The sequence below is a fragment of the Equus asinus genome, chromosome 19, assembly GCF_041296235.1.
Source record: "Equus asinus isolate D_3611 breed Donkey chromosome 19, EquAss-T2T_v2, whole genome shotgun sequence".
Taxonomy (NCBI): domain Eukaryota; kingdom Metazoa; phylum Chordata; class Mammalia; order Perissodactyla; family Equidae; genus Equus; species Equus asinus.
Window position 1 is genome coordinate 7734001 of NC_091808.1, and position 20586 is coordinate 7754586.

The 20586-nt window shown below is 49.3% G+C and overlaps 1 protein-coding gene across 9 annotated transcripts in view; it reads right to left on the reverse strand.

Annotated features, from left to right (window-relative positions):
- Positions 1-20586, reverse strand: part of DGKD (diacylglycerol kinase delta) — a 109015-nt gene that overhangs the window by 39424 nt on the left and 49005 nt on the right. The window contains exons 1-2 of one of the 9 annotated variants that reach the window (XM_070489375.1): positions 9798-9848; positions 9544-9648 (exon numbers count right to left, since the gene is read on the reverse strand). The exons of 6 other annotated variants lie outside the window; for them this stretch is intronic. Coding sequence is in view for 2 of the 3 variants with exons in the window: in XM_070489373.1 (XP_070345474.1) it covers positions 10701-10739 (39 nt within the window). In the remaining variant the exon portion in view is untranslated. Of the gene's footprint in view, positions 1-9543; positions 9649-9797; positions 9966-10700; positions 10770-20586 lie in introns of those variants that run through there. 2 more of the 9 variants (XM_070489373.1, XM_070489374.1) reach the window with 2 other exon arrangements.

A 20586-nucleotide genomic window follows, 5' to 3' on the forward strand; every position in this document is an offset into this window, starting at 1 on the left:
ACGCAGGCGCCAGGCTGGGCGCAGAGAGAGGTGAGGCTAGGAGACGGCGCAGAGGACTGAAAGACGAGAAACCAGCAGGCCGGAGAAGCCACGCGCCCGCGTGGGGTGGGGGGTGGGAACCGCTCTCCTTGACACTTCGAGAGCATCGCCAACAGCCTGTGTCCCAGCACTGACAACACCCATCTGCCCAGCAGACTCCTGCCAAGTCTGCTCGAGACCTGTGCTTCCAAACTGACAGGCAGGCTCCTACTCACACAGAACTTGCACTGGGGGACGCAAGCACGCGGGAAAACAATTTCAGGTGCTGACACGGGCCACAAAGATGAAGCGGGTCACGCAAAGGGGGCTGGTGGGTGCTGTGGGCAGGGTGGTCAGGAAGGCCGTGGGAGATCCGGCAACTGCCAATGGCCTGGGGTCAGTGCTTAAGGAATTTTCAGCAGTAACCATCTGTCTCTAACTCAGCAAACGCCTCTTCATTATTCACTCTGAGGTGAGTTTTAACACTTGAACATTTTTATCAGCATAATAAATACAATTACAGAAAGATAATATACTTTCTTTTGTATAACTCGGGGATTCTATTAGGAGTTCTGCAATATGATATTTACAGAACAGAACAATGAGATTTTTCACATCCGGTTCTATTTTAGGTGTTGTTCCTACTACTCCTGTGACAACCTTTACAAGATGAAGTGTCCAGAACTCAAGTATTCCAGAACTCAACCATGTCATCTGAGAAGATGGGTCTCTGGGCTCCCCACCTTCCACGTGCTGAAGGGGGGTTCCTGGAATAGTTTCGTGGGTACGGGGCACCACTGGGCAGCAAATTACAGACAACACTGTTCAGTTTACAGACAGTGAGTTAAAGGGACAAATGAGAAATGACATCATTTCCTCCATCTGTACAACTGTTTACAGGGAGCAAACACCTAACGACAGATAAACGTCCAAGAAGCTGGTTTTCAGCCTTTTTAAAAACTCTTACTTCTGCCTGTTTGAAGAAGCCTCAGACAGACTCAGCTCTGAGCCCACCTGGCCACTGGCCGGCTGGGAAATGTGGGCAGCCAATTGCGTTTCTCGTCTGGAAAAGGCCGCTGGAACAGGCTCCCTAACAGGGTCGTTACAGGATTGAACGGGAAAGTGTGTACAGGACCCAGCCCGGGGCAGACACGGTGTTCAGGACGCGCCCCTGGTCTGAAGCCGACGAGCTGTGTAACGTGGGGTGGCCGCCTCCCCTCGCTGTGCCTCCATCTGCTCCTCTGCAAACCGGGGTTATTGATGGTGACGGCACATCCCGGCGCTGCCACGAGGCTTAGGGCAGGGACCACGTAAAGCAGAGAAACCAGCGCCTCGCATGTCAGTACTGGCCACTGTTACCCTCGGCGCTGCTTCCGGCTCCAGGCCCTAATCTGAGGGTACTATCTCTTCGGTGGAACCAAAAGATGGCTCTTCCATGTGGACATCATCTCCCCGAGACCGTTCTGGTGCCAACGGTCCACCGCCCAGATCCTGAGAATGCTCACAGAAGATTCCCACCAATAAACCCCACTCTGTTTCTCTCCGCTCTTGCTCTGCCGCCTTTGAACGAGAACCGGCATTTCTTGGCTCAAGAAACCACAAGACCGGCCACAACTCCTTCTCCTGGGAGGCTCCTCCTCACCGGGTCTCCTTGTGAGGTTCTTGAAGCCTCCCGGCCCTGGGCAGCTTCCCAAACACCAGCCAGCAGTCTCCACAGCCTGCAGGGGCTCCTGCCTGTCCCTCTGTCCCCTTTACCCCAGCCGAGGGCCGGGCAGCGGGGAGAGGTGAGGGTGGGAAGGTCTCCCAGGAGGAAAGGAAAATGGAGGGCTGTTTCTGAGAGAGACATCTTGGACAGGACCTCCCATTCAATCCCTTGATTCAGGAGACAGACAGCCAGGCCAGGACCCCGGGAAGCTGGGTGAGATCCTCAGGTTACTCCCTGTGTGTGCAGCCAGTGCACCAGGGTGGGCCAGGACCCGGGGGGAGCTGGGTGAGATCCTCAGGTTACTCCCTGTGTCTGTGCAGCCGGTGCACCAGGGTGGGCCAGGACCCGGGGGGAGCTGGGTGAGATCCTCAGGTTACTCCCTGTGTCTGTGCAGCCGGTGCACCAGGGTGGGCCAGGACCCGGGGGGAGCTGGGTGAGATCCTCAGGTTACTCCCTGTGTCTGTGCAGCCAGTGCACCAGGGTGGCGAAGAAGGCAGGACTCAGGGGAGACGCCCCAAGGAAGAAGACGGTCCCTTTAGTCTGGACTCTGGCAGCCAAGACCGTAACGCCTAGAAACCAAGGAATGGTGCAAAAAAGCTAGAACTATCCTCCAAACCTAGCCCTCACACAGCAGAGACCTTGGAGACCAAAAGAGGGTCAATATTTTTCAAGCAAATTTATAAGCAACAAACGAATCACATAATTCAGTTGACTTAAATGATAAATGCAAATTAAAGCAGGGTAAGACAGTGAGCCCAACAGGACAAATGCGTGACGTCCCTGAGATGCAGCGGGCCAGGACGCACAAGTGACGGAACAGTTACCAGGTCCCAGGGATGGAGCAAGAAGACAGACAGCCACGTGGAAACCGCACACGCAAGAGTGAGGCACACCCCACACCTTGGACTGGGAAGGACAGAGACAGTGAGACAGAAAGGGCACCCAGAGGAAGAGGGAGCAAGCTTCCCTCACGCGATCCTGAGGCAGGCTACAAGCGCAGTAAACGAACCTGAAGTCTTAGCCACTGTGGGAATGCTCCTGAAGGTAAAAGGACTTAAAAACTGGGAAAAAGCAGACCAACTAACAGAAGAATGTACAGAAGACCTGAACAGTTATCTCACAACAGCTGTTTCACAAATGGCTAATAAGGCACGTGGAAAGGTGCTCGACTTCACGGGTCACCTGGGAAGGGTAAACCAAAACTCCAGCGTGACACGTCTCTCGTGGCGGCTGAACTGAAACAGACAGACACGCACGTCGCCAGGCGCTGGTGAGGACGTGGTGCAGCCGGTACTGTCGCACGGCACTGGTGGGAATGAGACTTGGTGCGACCACTTTGGAGAACAGTAAAGCTGATCTCATATTCACCCCATGCCTCGGCAATCCCACCCACACACCCAAGAGAATTTGAGCATGTCTCCCCCTCATCAAGACACGGACAGGAACGTTCGCGGCATCACCACTCTTAACAGGCCTGCTCTGGACACATCCCGGATGCCCAGCATCGGGAGAGCGGCTAAGTACACGGTAAGGCACGCCGGAACACACAATGAGCACAAACCGCCGCCGCTACATGCAGTAGCATGACGAATTCCACAGTGCTGGGAGAAGCCAGACACAGAAGCAAGCACACCGTCCATAAGATTTCATTGTGCACAGATCAAGTTTCAAAAAAGACAGGCAGAATCCATGGTCTTAGAAGCTGTTGCTTCCAGGAGTTGCTTTTGGGGAGAAGGCACAGAGAGGAGCTGCTGGGGGTGGCCAACGTTCTGTTGGTTGATTTGGAGCATTCATCGAGCTGGACGCCAGTAATAAGAGCACTCTCCCCTACATATGCTCTACTTCAGTGAAAAGGATACAGAACCTGGAATAACACGAACCACGCAATTGCACCAAAATAACCAAAGTCTGGTTAGAAAACTAACTGTACGAGAGAGAAAAGACGGAAGAGTGTGAATAAATATGAGACTGGCAGAGCTACAGGGTTAGAAATGGATCTTTAACACACAAAAAAATGCTCAGTCTTACTCATAAGATGAATGAAAATTAAAATTAGGAGATACCTTTTTTAATCTACCAGACAGAGAGAAAACTGATAACATGCTCTGTTGACTCTCATACATTAGGGTGTAAATTACCACAACTCCCGTGGAGAACATTTGGAGAAATCTAGCAAACTTCAAAATATACACTTTGTCTTGGCAATAGCGCTTCTAGAAATGTATTCACACTTACGTCCTCATGACAACGGTCTCTACAACATACGGCTAAGAGCTCAGAGCGAAATGGCAGGAAGAGTAGGGGAGTAGAGGAAAAGTAATCCTAGTCACCTCCAACAAGGGCACTCAGGGGCTGGGAAACTACCTTCTTATCTTTCCATCCTTTTGATTTTTGTACCATGAGCATGATTTATCTGTTCAAAAAATAATTATTAGAAAACATAAAGCCTTACGTTTATACCATATACAAAGTACAAAAAAGAGAGCTTTAAAAGTCCTATTTGACATAAGAACTTTCGCCTCCCTCCTCCCATATGAGTAAACCATCTCCCGGGAGCTTGGGAGAATCCTCAGACAAGCCCTTCCAGTGTCCTGGGAAGAATCAGCCAGGAGGTTATCAGACCACAGGAGTGATCTTGGAGAAATCCCGGAGGAAAAGGAGACGTGTGGAGGCACACAGATGTGATGTTTACATGGAGAAGGGCGGACTCTCGAATCGCACACACAGTAGCTGGTATGACAGTAGCCGGAAGGACAGGGAGAGCAGCGAAGGTGGTGGCAGATGACAGCAGCAGCCACCACGGTCCCAGGACAGGTGAGCAATCTCAGGGAATCTGCTGGCTGTTTACGGGCATTTGCTCGCTTCACCTCCTCCAGCCTCATGAAGTGGGTATTGGGAAGGAAGCGGAGGCGGGCCGAGCGACCTGCCCCAAGTCCCACAGCCCATGAGGCAGGGGCCAGGACACCAGGTAGGCTGGCTCCTGACCTCTCCCTAGCAGCAGCTTCCCACCTGGCTTCCCGGCAAAACTGCCATGTGAGTAACGCCAGGACGGCAGTGAGGGACGGAAGGAGCCGGCACTCCCCAAGCGTCCTGCCAGGCTCAGGAGCGAGGAGCACGCGGCGTCTGGCACACCACATTTCCTTTTGGCGGGGACACTGGCTGGGAGGATCAGCACAAGGACAAAAAGTGGGACAAAAACAAGGACAAAAGTGGACATCCCGGAGTCACTTGACCAGCGCCCCTCCCACTCTGACCAGGTTTCCCAAGAGTTCAAAATAGACGGTGGAGAAATGAGATCTGGAGGAGGATGACAGGGCAGTTCATGATTCACGGGCAATGTTCTGTCCAGCACTTCCCAATCACGGATTTGGATGAGCCTCTCATTTATAAATGAGACCTTAAATGACAGAACGATCAAGGTCCTGCCAACCTTGTTGTGCTGGAACCAAGGGCCAAACCAAACACCCTTAACAGTAATAAACACAAGGCCCTGAGCCTGGGATGGTCCAAAGGCCATGACGCGTGAGCAGGCGGGTGGACACGCAGCCAGGACGGAGAGCGGCTCACACTCTTGTCAGAGTTCACGGATCCCAAAAGCAATCAAAGTCACCAGCAGACTCTGCTTCCAGGAAGATGGTTAGACGTACTTTTCCCTATTCCTCTGGGTAAGTACAACCAAAACCATGGAAACTACTATATACCTACTGGATGGCTAAAATAAAAACAGTGACAACACCCAGTGCTGGAGAGGATGTGGAGAAACTGGCTCACATTGTTGGTGGGACTGTAAATAGTACAGCCAGTCCGCAAAACAGTTTGGTAATTTCTTAAAAAACCAAACGTGCAAGTACCATTTCACCTGATAACTACTCTCTTGGGCATCTACCCCAGAGAATAAGACTTATGATCACACAAAAACCTGTCCATGAACGTTTACAGCAGCTTTATTTGCAGTCATCAAAAACTGGAAACAGCCCAGACGTCCTTCAGCGGTAAATGATTAAACATGCTGCGGGGCCCGTTCCATGGAATACTACTCAGGACAAGAGGAAACCAGTGCCACACACACAATGGCTTGGAGGGACCTCCAGGGAGCTCTGCCGAGTTTTTGAAAAAAGCCACCCCCAAAAGTTACATACTGTATGATCCCATTTCTAGAACATTCTTAAGATGACACAATTACAGAAATGGAGAACAGATTAGTGCTGGCCAGAGGTTAAGAGGGGGTGTGGGTGTGGCTATAAAAGGTCAACTGGAGGATCCTTGTGGAGACGGAAACGTTCTGGATCTTGACTGTACCCGTGTCAACATCCTGCGCGACGCTCTGCTGCAGTCTTCCAACACGTTCCCTCGGAGAGAACCGGGTAAAGGACACAAAGGGCCTCTGTATTATTTCAATTCCGTGTGAATCCACAACGGTCTCAAAATAAAAGTTTTAATTAAAAATAAGTAACCACAATCAACAACATTTTCTAACATATTAGATGTTCAAACTGGGAAAATTGGGAGTAAGTCCAGAACAAAGCTGTATTTCCTAAGGATAAGGGCATCTGTGGTCTCACTCTGCACAAATTAAAAGCGTGATCTTATCTTGTTAAAGTCCTTTATTTGTAGGTAGTGCAAACTCATGAAACATCTGACTCGCCAAGGAAATATTATGCAGACACACCCTGGGTACATATTATCAAAGAAAATCAAATCAGCTGCACCCCGTGCGCCCGAGTCCAAGCATCCAAGCAAGGCGCAGAGAGTCAGTGCTCCCTGCTCTTGCGCCACGACACACGGCCTGGGACTCGAGCCTGCACAGGACAGAGCCCAGAAATGGCAGGACTCGCTTCTACAAAGTGCTTGGGAAGCAGTGAAGCTGCGTCTCAGGTCAGCCGTGAACCTTGGTCCTGCCCTCCAACCGCAGTGCACTCCCTGGGTGACCCGCCCCGCACCCCCTTCAATAGCATGCATGCTCCAGTAGCAACCAGAGACGCCACCGAGACAGGCTGCCCCCAGCTGCAGACCCTCTGTGCCCCAGACAGGCCGCGTGGGGGTCCCGCTCACATACCTAGACGTGTCACCCCACCAACTGCCCCCAGAGGCCACCAGATGCCTGACCATACCCTCAACTTCACCCCCCTCCCAGGCCTGACCCCTATCTTCAGGTTCCAAAGCCCACTTTTTTCTCAGGATTAAATTCAGACAGTCTCTCACTGGCACAGACAAGATCCCTGCTCCCTCCCAGGGGGCTTGCGTTCAAATGCAGACAGGAAATAAATGCCACAATAAAGAAGGAGATTACACAGTAAGGAGAGTACTAGCTGGTGATAAGTCTACAGGAAAAGAGATCAGAAAAGGAAGGTCAGGGTCAAGGCAGGCCTCACTGGAAAAGACTGGAAGGACTGGAAGGAAGAGCTAGGCAATAGCCTAAAGCAGGAGCGAGCCCAGGGAAAGAGGAGCCAGGCCGAGCCTGGAGAAGCACAGGCCACAGGGCCGTGCAAGTGCCTGGAGGAGCCTCAGCTTTACTCAGAGTGAGACAGGGAGCTGTGGGGCCCTGGGGTTCAAAAGCAGCCCTCTGGTGTCTGTATTGCAAACGGGGCCTGGGAGCAGGGCAGCAGTCAGGAAACCTTCAGGGAGGGTGCTCAGCAGACCCATCGAGAGAAGCCGGGAGGGAGGAGCCGCCCTCTGGAACAGCCTGAAGGCCACAGGGTTTCCCAATGGGCCGATGGGCTGTGAGACAGAGAGGAGCCAACAGGACCCCTTCAACAGCCAGGGATGCGCCGCCGTCCCAGGACAGGCGGGGGAGGCTAGGAAGAGGTTTTGCAGCTGCGGGGTGGGGATGTGCTGAGAGTGAGGGTCTGTCACAATCTTGGTCGCATCCAAAGTCTTGTCTCATCCAGGAGATCTACACCTTGCCCATCAGCCTGGCTATGTTAAAAAAAGCAACTAGATCACTGGTAAGTTACCAGTGCTGGTGGTAGTTAAAAACAGTAGGTCTGGAGAACAATCTGGCATCTCATCAAGCTGAAGATGTGCACACCTGGCAATTCTACCCTTAGAACACACTCTAGACAAACTCACCCCCGCGTGCCCAGGAAGACGGGTGCAGAATGTTCACATAGCACTGCGAATAACGGTGCAATCTGGGAAAACCGAGTCAACAGAGGGACACTTTAAACACTGGACGTTACATAAGCCACGAAAACTAACAATGGAGCACGGTCATCCTCAACTCGGGCCACACGTGTAAAAAGCTCTGGGGTTCACACCCCACTCCCCAGCAATTCTGATTTAATTCCAGGAACCAGGACTCAGTCGTTTTAAAGCCTGAACGACTTAACTAAAGACAAACGTCCCCACGTGGACAAATCTCAAAACGCAGCGCTGAGTGACAGAAGGAAGCTGCAGGAGATGCACAGTAGGACACCACCTGTTCAAGATTTTAGAACTGGCTAAGCAATACTGTACGTTGTTTGCACCCACACACACAAGTGGATAAAGTACACAGACATGCAAACAAATGACCAACACCCAGCTCGGAACAGGGGTGAGCTCTGGGCAGAGAGAGCAGGAGGGCAGAGGACAAAGGACTCCAGCATATCCACACTGTCTCCTGCTCAGGCTGGGAATGGCACAGAGTGGTTCATTACGTCACTTTTTGGATGCCTGAAATATTTAATCATTTTTAAAATGTTGAACGTTTTGGCACAAAAATATGCTAAAATACCCACGCCAGAGCTGGGGACACACACAGTACGTCTTGTATTTATAGTTATAGTATATTGTCTTACATATATACATATAAATACATACATATACACACAGTATGTGTGTTTGTTGCACTTACAGTTTACAGTATATACTCACAGTCTAGCCTACAGAAGGGCATGGGTCAGCCTGAGACCACATCTGCAGGTGGATGCTGCTGGTAAACCGGGCGGATGCTCCGGGGAGCCTACCTTGGGCACTCGCGCATTCGTTTACTCAGCACACACACCGGCCTCCTCGAGGCGCTTCCAGCGCAGGTACACACCTAGCGGCCCTGCTGCCATGCGTTTTATGGCAGACACAACTGTTCCTAATCCGCCTCTCAAATTTCTCATCTTGGAGTAGATTCCTGAATCCTGAAGAGCTGGCTGAGTGTGTGAAAACAAAGCTGACACTTTATGAAGGCAGGAAGGGGGACTGGCTGGACCACTCAGAAGGGAGCTTTTAGAGACCAAGAAAAAAACCTTCTCTCCCAACACACCCCCTTGCACGAATCATTAGGGTGGCAGCCCCCGGAAGCTAACATCAAACCCTAGGACCTTCCTTTCTGAAGATTCTTGAAGCACAGAGAGATACACAATCACTCCGAGGCTTCCACTTCTTAACCTGCAAAATGGGTATCGTGGCCTGCCTGTCAGGGCCACTCTGTGGATGAATGCGACAGGCCATTACTCCTGTTAGCAGCGGGAGCCATCACAGCTGTCCTAGGCAGGAAGTCACTGGGCCACAGGTTAGCACAAGTCAGGGTATCCTGGCCATGCATGAGAGCCAATGGCTGGCTCCCCAGCTGCTCCTCAGCAAGATGACACAGTCACCACAGATGCCCGGGCTCAAGGGCCCTGAGCAGCCCCTGTGGGCATCTGATCAGCACCTGCCTGAAGTACCGCCGGACACCAACCGGGTGGAAGTCCCCCATGGCCACAGCAGTATGAACAAGGAGTGAGCACTCCCCTTGGGCAGGCTGCTTCCAGGCTCCCCGGTGCTCATTTTGGGGACCTGGGGTGAAATTTCTCTTGTGACAAAGCTCAGAAAGTGGGAATTCATTAAAGAGAGGAGGATCCGACCTGCAGGCTTTCTGTCTGGCTGGGTGAGCACCAAAGAACGTTTCCAGGGCGTGGGTGACGTCATACCACCAGGCCTGCAGCAGTGAAAACCCCAGCCTTCCACTTCTGAAGGACACAAGACAAAAATCAACCCTCTGGAGGGTCTGGCAACCATCTACAACCCCTTCCACGTACTTCGTTTTAACTCCTTGCATTTTACTCCTTTCCCACACAGCGTCCCACACCCGCAGCCCGCCATCACCTGGCACTCTCACCTGCTGCTCTCCCCTCCTTCCCAGCATTTTCAACAGCTCGAAATGGATCAGAACTGAAGCGGCCGAGGAAGAGCAAAAATCGAGCTTTAAAATCAGTGGACAAGAAGCTGTGGTTCACTGAAGTAGAACAGAGACGCCGGAGTCAGGAATCAGCACCGCACAGTCCAGCCACTGATGGAACGAGGAGCCAAGGGACAAATCGGGGCAGGATTAGGGACCTGGAAATACGCTGCTAAATATAGCTCGCCGGCCTGCGGGGCTTGGAAAGGTGGCCGAGAATAAGCATCTGGCGCGCTCGGTAATTTCGGTCACTTCCTGTTAGTCACATCCTGCTGTTCCGATGCTGCCCAAAAGGCTGGATTCCCCACACCCAGACCCACCTCGAGGCCCCTGAGACACAGACTATTCAAAACAGCTGGGATGTGCGCAGACACGGACTTCCTCACGGGGTGCCACGCGAAACACAAAAATAGACACCACTGCGCAAACAAGGCCCTGGAGGTCCCCGTGCGGAAGCAGCCCCCAGACGCAGGTCCGGGCCTCCAGGCACCTGGCCTGCAGGCTGCCCGGCCCAGAGAAGCCAGGCGGGAAGCGCTGCGGGACACTCCCTCTCTGGAGCTGCACCTCACCCGAGTTCTCACGGCAGCTGTGGGGGCAGAGGGGTCCCCACCACCACCGCTACTTGACCTGCCAGGCCCACAGCACACGGTCAAAGCGAAGCACCCTCCACCCCCCACCCCACCCCTCAACCCTCCTGAGGACACCGGCCCCCAGGAACGCAGGACACCCAGGCAGGGAGCAAAGTCAACCAGGCCAGAGGTTAAAAATCACAGGTCATCTATCAGAAGATAGCTTTTTTAAAGGAATAAAAAGTAAAATGAAGTAAAAAGTAAAAGTTAATACCTGCAACTGAAATGTGACAAAGTGTTTGGGGTTGTTCATCTATTCAATATTTCAGCAGTGCTTCATACAGCTCTGAAATGTGTTCACTGTGTGGAAAACCCGAGAGATGAGGGACCGCCCTGAGGGGGTGGCGGCAGAGGCAGAGAGCCCCTGGGGGCAGGGCGCCCAGGTGTGCAGGTGGGACCCAGAGGGCTCTTCCCCAACACAGGCAGGAAACAGGAAACCAGAAACCGGCAGGCAGAAGGGGAGACACAAACAAACAACAACCCCAGCATGCTTCCAAGAGCAAACCAGAAATAACCTCAATCTCCAAAACCTGGGGAGGGTGAAATAAATTATGACCTGACCACACAGTGGAATACCGTATGGCCAATTTTTAAAAGGATGATGAGCACATATTTGATGATGCAGACATAAAAAGGATTTGAAATTTTTAAAAGGCTGATGAGTACATATTTGTAGACACAGATGTTCATAATATAAGAAATTTAAAAAGCACATTAGAAATTAGTGTGTATAATTGATCCCACTCTCTGTAAAACTAAAGTATATTTACTGATATTCATAGGAAACTGCCTAAAAAAGTATTTGTCTATATCAGGGTTTTTCAAGCTCAGGCACCACTGACATTTTGGGTCAAAGAATTCTTTGCTGTCCCCCAACATTGAAGGATGCTGAGCAGCACCCCTAGACAGGCCAGCAGCGTGCTCTGCGCCCCTCCCCACTCAGTTGTCTCTGACTTCCAGTCCTCTGTGGGCAAATCTCACTTCCCCACCCCCTTATCCCTCCCAAGTTTGAGAACACGGGTCCCCATAATAGTGTTTATATCTAGGATCTCAGTGATAAGACTTGTGAGTGTTTTTCGGGTTTTTTTGGTTATGGTACTTATTTATACTAAACATGTTATTCCTGTAAAAAAGTGAATAGAAAGATAATCCTAGCATCAGTAAAATCTTAGGAGTGTTTTTGCTATCATGCAACATTTGAGCTGCTGCAAACCCTCATATTCTACAAAAGTGCACAATAAAAGTAACAGTTAAGTGTCATGGGAAAGGGTGAGGCGGGGCAGACCACTCAAAACCTATGCCACTTTGTAACCAAGCATTAAGGGAACAAGCAATCCTAATAAAGAGACTAGGACAAATTTTAGAAGTGCTTAAGGAAACATGAACGGTCAATATAGAACTTTACCTTTTACAAAAGTGAAGGAGCTTGATGGATGAGAGTTGCTGTAGCTGAGTTACAGAGATGGGCAAAATGCACAACAATCCGAGCTACCACAAGCAATTCCAAGGCAGAGCCTGAAGGCCTGGAGCCAGGGCTGTGCGCCTCCTCGGCTGGCTGCAGCCAGACCTGCAGCTGGTGATCTCGGCTCAGCTGCTGGGTTCTGCACTTTTTGAGAGAAACAATGGCAGCAGAAAGGACTGTAATTGCCTCTCCCTCCTGGCTACAGCACAGAGGGAACAATTAGCTCCAAGTCATTAGCTCAGACACCTAGGATTATTACTATCCCAGTGACAATGAAATCCAAACGAAAGTACCCTGGCCGTGGGTCTTGAAGGGACATGCGGATGAGGCTGCGGAATGGGAAGGCTTTGGCCATCTTAAACCTGGCCCCGAGCCTGCTGTCCTAATTTATCTGTTTTTCTCTGGGACTATTTGATAGTAAATCTGTGTATACCCAAGTGCATTTACAGTAACACTACAGTGGGAAGGGGAGGGGAGGGGATCCACAAGCAACTCTGCAGCCCAAGGTCCACCATGCACTTTGCTGATCCCTGAAGGTCAAGCTGATGAGGCAGGAAGACTTCCCCGAGCCAAGTGGCCCGAGGTCAGCACAATGCATCTGCTGACCACCCAGTACCCGCCCTGGGGACCAGCTTCGCCGAGGAGCTGCCTTGACGGCTGTGTGCAGGCCGCACAGCTGCAGCGGGGAAGTTAAGGGTGGACAGGTTACCAGGCAGCAGCTACACAGCCAGAAAACAGAAAAAAGCCAAACAGGGGAAAACAAGGTTCACAAAGAATTTATCAAAAGATAGGTTTACATGACATTACTGCATAGGAACAAAAGCAACACAAAGAAGGATTTAAAGGGCAGGACACGCAGCCTGGGAAACTGGAAGCTGACATCTCAGGCGGCGGGATTGAGGGATTTTTTTCTTTTCCTCTGGTTTTCTGTATTTTCCAAATTTTCTACAGTAAAAAGTGTTTTAAAATATATCTATCTTTTTTTCCTAAAACATCAAGATCTGGGCCAAAAACCTCCTAGCTGTCCACACAACTAGCACTGTCCACTTCTTCCTTCAAACTGCCCCTGCTGTTCCGACGCCTGGAGCGCGGCCGGCGAGCAGAGCACGTTCCCAGCACCCCGCAGCTCAGGGCAGCCCTGGGCTCCAGGAAAGCTCCCTAAGAGGAAGCAGCCCCGGCCCCCCCTCCCTGCGCCCCGCAGCAGCTGGACCCCGAGGAGGGGCCGCAGAGGGGAAGCCAGGGTCTCTGCCGACCGTGGGCTCCAGGCCGGCCCCACCCTGCTGGCCCTGGTCTTCTGAGGGAGAGGAAACACACCTCCACTTTATTTAAGGCACCGTGACGGAGGTTTTTGTTAAACATCCCAAACCTAATCTTAACTGAGGCGCCATCCTCATCATCACACAGAGAAGAAAACCAAGGCACAGAAATCGAGTCTTCTTTATCCTCCAGGTAAAGAACTTGATTTACTTCGTTAGGTAAGAACTGAAAACTCCCAATTCAAATGGGCAGTGACGCCGATGGAGCCTGATTTAATACAGTAACAGGAAGGTGGAAATAACGACTCTGCAAATCAAATCTGAGGACGTCGTCGGGGCTGGGCGAATGACGGCCTGCCACCTGCTCTTTAATAAAGCTTTCCTGGAACGCAGCCACGCCTGCTCGTTTCCGTATCGTCTCTGGCTGAGAACCTACAGCCCTGCCTTCCACAGAAGTCTGCTGCTGACCTCTGACAGCAGTCCCTGGCCGCGTACATCTCAGGAAGAGCACACAGAGCATGCGATGTGGGGCTGAAATGCAATTTGCTGCACAAAAAGTGGAATTTGCACCTTGTCCCTTCTCTCTGCCTCTGGAACCACAAGGGAGGGAGCTCTGTTCTCTTCCCAGAGGAAGCCCTCAGTGGCCAGCACGTAGGACATGGTCAGTAAGTACTCACGGACTTGAACGCTTCCCATTCACACGCAGGGTCGCCTCTGAAACCATGGATGAGAACTCTTACTGAACAGTTTATGATGAAGAACCTTTCCAAAGTGAAAAGGATCACAACGACATATACTTCAGCACAACTCTCCTAACACATCCAACCCAGATTTCACAGGGAATAGCTCAATGTGGCTTAGCCTGTGACTGAGGATGTCCGCCCGCGTTCTTCAGTCTGATCAGGATGCAGTCTGGGAGCTAAACCACCTGGGAAAACGCCCATGCCCCACGCTGAGGTCACACTGCCACATGTGTGAGGATGCCCTCAAGTTTTGCTCCCAGCAAAGAACAAGGCCAGCAGAAGCAGAATGCAAGGTGTGGGTCCTCTCAGCCGGGACCAACTCCCTCAGGAGGGGAGCCTGGCAGTGAGAGGGACCCACCCCTCCCGGGCAATGACAGCAAGATCAAAGGGGCCGTCAACTCCCCTCCCCCACAATGCTACTATCACATGAAAAAACAAACACACATCCCAGCGTGAAGGTTTCAACGTTGATGGCTGTGAAGCAAAGCCGGAGCAGGAGGCGGCAAGACCGGACGGCCGGGTCTGAGCCCTTCCTCTCCAAGCTCACAGCTGTCACACAGTCCTGCTCAGCTTCAACTGGGAGGTGGGGTCACAGACTTACGCACGTGCCCGTGCCTGGACAACCATCTGTTCTAACCCTGTTTCACACATTGGGAGAGGATGCCCAGAGAAGACAGGTGACTCCCCCAGGGCCATACTGCAGGTAGGAGGCAGAGCCGGGGCCAGAAGACTAACGGCCAACTCATCACATCCAAGGCACATTGTGGTCCGTGGAGCTCCCTCCTCAAGGGATGGCGTGTCCGCCTGATGACCCTCATGGTCTGGGGGAGCTCTGAGTGCCAGCATGTGGACTTGGTACTCTAGTTAGCAAGAGACACTGTGTCTTTCAAATCTGGACTCAGGAAGGAGACAGGACCATGGGGAGCACAGCCGCTGTTCTCCGCTCCCAGCTCTGACGAGGGAGCCCTGGCTCCACGCCCAACCTCTGCAGCTGCTGCAGGTGCATAAGCCCAGCCCCTAAGGTGCTAAGGGGGAAGTGGGCACTAGACCCCCCCTAGATGCCAGGAACCTGGAATATGCAGCCACAGCAGTCACGTCCTCTCAGAGATGCCCAGTCCAAATCGCCCTGTGCCCTCAAACTCCCAGACTGACTCATATACTCGGTCCAGGATCTGTCATGTAAGCAACCCAGGAAAGGGCATCTCAGACCACATTCCCAGTCAGGCAGGTAAGCCACACATAAGGTCAGCCGCCTTTCAGGATAATCCCTCCTCATCTACAACCTTCTTCCTAACTTTAGACAGTTTACTCCTTCCCTCTGACACAGCTCCCTGTACTCCTCTGGTATTTCAAGCATATTTCAAAAATGAAAAGAAGTAATTTCAACCACAGAACTTAACATTTTTAAAAAACCAAAACAGAAAAAGGTTGAAAATATTTTCTTCCCTTGGCAAGCCCTGACTCAGAGGGTCTGTCTTCCAGGGCTGTGGACACGTCACCAGGTATTTGAACAGCCACAGTGGGAGGGCACGGCATGCGGGTCAGCCGAGGCCAGCTGGCCTGACTCAGGAGCCACCTCCCTTTATCATGGCATGGCTATGACACAGTCCCATGTGGCCAGAGGAGACAGAAAGGCTTCCCAGAGATGCCAAGGGATACAGACACAGCAACAACAAACCCATTAACCCAACAAATATTTATAGAACGCCCACTTTGTGCCAAGCACGGCTCTGCGGCACTGGGAAGGAGAGGGGCAACAAGCCCCAGGACGCCCCTGCTGTTATGAAATTTATACCTCTCCTTCCAACAAACAGAAATTGGAAGGAAAAGAAAACAGGGCACATAACATGCTGGTGTGGACATAAGAAACAAAATATCTGAACAGCCTATAGCCATTAAAATTTTTATTATTAAAAATTTCAAAAGATACTACCAAAACCTTCCCCAAAAGAAAACTCTACACCCAAACAGTTTCACTGGTAAATTCTAGCAAAAATTTAAGAAAGAAATAGCAGCAAACTTTATCAGTAAATGGAGAGCAGAACAAGGACCCCCCTTATTTCATGATGCTACTTTATATGTTCTCTGAAGCCAGCTTAACCTAAGTACCAAAACCAGACAAAGACAGAGGGAAAGGAAGAAAATTACAGATCAATATCTTTCATGGATATAGATGCAAAAATCCTTACAAATAACAGCACATTGAATCTAAAAACAAATAAAAGGATAATACATCACAAGGAAATAGGGCTTGTCCCAAGAATGCAAGGTTGGTTTAATGTTTGAAATTCAAGGGGCTGGCCCAGTGACCGAGTGGTTAAGTTCACGCACTCCGCTGCAGGTAGCCCAGTGTTTCGTTGGTTCAAATCCTGGGCACGGACATGGCACTGCTCATCAAACCACGCTGAGGCAGCGTCCCACATGCCACAACTAGAAGGACCCACAACGAAGACTATACAACTATGTACGGGGGGGCTTTGGGGAGAAAAAGGAAAAAATAAAATAAAATCTTTAAAAAAAAAAAAAGAAATTCAAGGAATTTAATTTGCCTTTTTAACAAAACAAAAGAGAAAACCCGTGTGATCACTTCAACAGATGCAGAAAAGTATCTGCCAAAATTCAACACCCATTCATAATAAAGATTCTCAGACTCAAACTGATCAAGGGCACCTAGAAAAGCCTAACACCACACTCAGCAGTGGAAAGCTCAACTGCTCCCTAAGACTGGAAGAAATGAAAGGATTTCTGCTTTCACCACTCTATCCAACATTGTACTGCAAGTCCTAGCTTTTGCGATGAGGCAAGAAAAAGAAAAATATGCATTAAGGTCAGAAAGAAGTAAATGCCCCTATTTGCAGACGACACAACCATTTATATAAAAATTTCTGGAGAATCTACAAAACAAAACTAATCAGTTATTTTCCAAGGTCACAAAATCCATTGTAGTCTTATACACATTTGCAGCAACCAACTGGAAAATAACTTTTTTTTTTTTTTTTTAAAGATTTTATTTTTTCCTTTTTCTCCCCAAAGCCCCCCGGTACATAGTTGTGTATTCTTCGTTGTGGGTTCTTCTAGTTGTGGCACGTGGGACGCCGCCTCAGCGTGGTCTGACGAGCAGTGCCATGTCCGTGCCCAGGATTCGAACTGACGAAACACTGGGCCACCTGCAGCGGAGCGCGCGAACTTAACCACTCGGCCACAGGGCCAGCCCCTGGAAAATAACTTTTTAACTTCATTTATTTAATAGAAACAAAACCATAAACGACATAGGAATGAATCTAATAAAAGACATTAAAGATATCCACACTGAAAACAGCAAAACTTTGCTGAGAGAAATTAAAGAAGACCTAAATAAACACAGAGATGCATCATGTTCATGGGAAAACTCAATGTTATTGACATATCAATTCCCCCAAAATTGATTTATACATTTAATGTAATCTCAGTCAAGATTCCAGCAGGTCTTTTTTGTAGAAATTGACAAGTCAATTTTAAAATTCACATGAACATGCAAAAAACTTAGAATAACCAAAGCAAGTGTAAGAAAGAAGAGCAAAGTTAGAGAGTAAGTTCCAACACTTACTGTAAAGCTACAGTAATCAAGAGAGAGCGGTGTTAAGGGAAGGGTACACAGACAGATCAATGGAAGAGGACAGAAAGTCTGGAGATACACTCACAAATATACAGTCACTGACTTGTGACAAAGGCGTCAAGGTAATTCAACAGGGAAAGGAAAGAGTCTCTTCAACAAATGCTGTTCGAACAACTGAACATCCACATGGAAAAAAATGAACATCAACTCTTACCTCACACTACGTGCAAAAATTAACTCTACGTCAATCATAAAACCCAAAACTACAAAAACTTCTAGAAGAAAATCTCTGCAATGCTGAGGTAGAAAAAGATTTCTTGGATAGAACACAAGAAGCATGAACTATAAAGGAAAAAATGGATAAATTCAATGTCACCAAAAAGAAACACTCTGCTCTTCTAAAGATGCCATTAAAAAAGGCAAGCCACAGATTGGGAGAAACATTTGCAACATATAAATCACACAAAGGACTTATATCCAGACAATATAAAGAACTCCTACAACACAATAATAAGACAAACAAGTCTACTAAACCTGGTAGACAAATCATTCTACCACACACTTCACAAAAGAAGACACACAAATGGCCAATATGCATGTGAAAAGATGCTGACATCATTTGTCATGAGGGAAATGGAAATTAAAACCACTGTGAGATACCGCTGCGTATCTACATGTTTTATTTTACATGTCCTAACATGTCAAATAAGAAGACTGACCACATCAAGTGCTGGTGAGGATGTGGAGCAACTGGAACTCTCATGCACTGCTGGTGGGAATGTAAAATGCCGAGCACCTTGGAAGGCAGCTGAGCAGTTAAAAAGTAAAACTCCTTAAAAAGCTAAACATATATCTACCACATGACCCAGAAATCTACTAGGTAGATTTCTACGAGGTATTGACCAGAGGGAAATGAAAACATGTGTCCACGCAAGACCTGCAGATGAATGTCCATGGCAGCTTTATCTCCAACAGCGCAAAAGTGGAAACTGCTCAAATGCCCACCAACAGGTAAATGGATCAACAAATTGTGGAAAAGGAACAAATTACTGATACAGCCAACGTGGAAAATTTCAAAAACATTATGCTGAGCCAAATAAGCCAGACATTTTAAAAAAGGACATACTACCATTATTCAATTATATAGAATTCTTAAAAATTCAAACTAACCTAGAAAGACAGAAAACAAATCCGTGTTTGCCTGGGGAGGGGTGCAGAGAGAGGATGGACCGCAAGGAAACTTTCTGGGGGATGGAGATGTTCGTGATCCTGACTGTGGTGAAGTGACGGTGTCAGCTTGGGGGGCAGGGCGGTATGAAAACTCATCAAGGTGTACACTTTAAATAGTGCAGTTCATTGTACAGAAATTATGCCTCAACTAAGTTACAAAAATATTTTTAATGTTAACGTAGTTTAGTACACTGGATTATTCTTTTTTTTTAAAGATTGGCACCTGGGCTAACAACTGTTGCCAATCTTTTTTTTTTTTTCTTCTGCTTTTATCTCCCCAAACCCCCCCTGTACACAGTTGCATATCTTAGTTGCACATCATTCTAGTTGTGGGATGTGGGACGCCACCTCCACATGGCCTGATGAGCAGTGCCATGTCCGCGCCCAGGATCCGAACCCTGGGCCGCTGCAGCGGAGCGTGCAAACTTAACCACTCGACCACGGAGCCGGCCCCTGGAATATTCTTTAAAGGACAGGGTGAACCTTCCTCTGAATGACTACAGTCACTATATAGTTTATCATCCAAGCTGGGAAACTTCTGCAAGTCAAAGTGGGTGCTAAAAGTAATCAATGGGTGTTAACTCATCTATGACTGGGTGTGTGAACTGGCAGTGCCCTGGGCAAACCAGCACTTACGGCTTTGGGAACAACAAACACCCAATCGATTCCTTGGTATGATTAGATTTCCTGCATAAGGCAACCATAAAGTTCACTCTTCAGAAGACAGAGCGAGAGCTGGCAACAGCGTCAAGGATCAGCTATGCCGGGGCCCTTGTCTTCCAGACAAGGAAGCCATCCTGGTTTTCCGTGCCAGGGCAGGACAGACGCCAAGGCTCCTGCCTCAAGGTGTGTCCCTTCAGCCCGTCCAAGGATGGGGCGGGGGCCAACCTAGCTATTTTCCAAATGTCTGATCACTCTGATCCACCATCTTTAGACCTTTGCAGCCAGTGAACAACTAGGCAACAGAGAAGATGGCGCCCACAAACTAACCAGCTTTTCTAATGCAAGTCCCCTGGGGACAGAGGTGAGCCTGGGTGTGGCCTGGGGGTGGCTCCAAGCAGGGGGCGCTCCCGGCCTTATCTGAGTGCCTGACACGAGGCTGAGGTTTTGAGGTTTAGTTAAACATCCTGTACAGAACGAGTACAACCGCTCCTACAGTCCTCCTCTGTCTAAAAGAAAAGAAAGGCGGAGGGGGTCACATGTTTCATTTTAGAGTTTACATTTCAAACCAGGTGCTTCGCTGCGGACGGGGAGGGATTATTGGGCCAATAAACAGCACAGCCTCCCAGCCACCGAGCAGGCAATTATCTTAACATGATAACAAGTTGTTCCAAGGAAATAAAAAGATCCCCCCACTCTCCACACCCTGAAATATCAGGTGATTCTGGGACAGGAAAGTAGGGTATTTTTGAACATGATATTCTAGGGGAGGACACCATTTTCCTAACTTTGAAGGAAAAGAGCCAGACAGACAGGACTTGGCTCAATCATATCCCTGCAACATTTACCAAAGAATTCTGGGAGAAGAATGACTAAAATTATTAATTTCCTAAATACCCTAAGAAAAAATTCAATCAAATCCATGTAGCTTCTCTACTGTTCCTTTTCTCAAAGAATTCTTCACAAAAGTACTACAGTCAAACTACAGTCTCTCAACTGTCGGTTTTTTTTGTTTTTTATTTCCTCTGTCATTTGTAAAGACAATTAGAAGTGTTAACGCATACATATATCTACATACACACACACACCCCCAATAGTCTTTTGGGAAATGGCTCAGATTTCACAAATACAGCCCCCACTCTAAGCACACACGG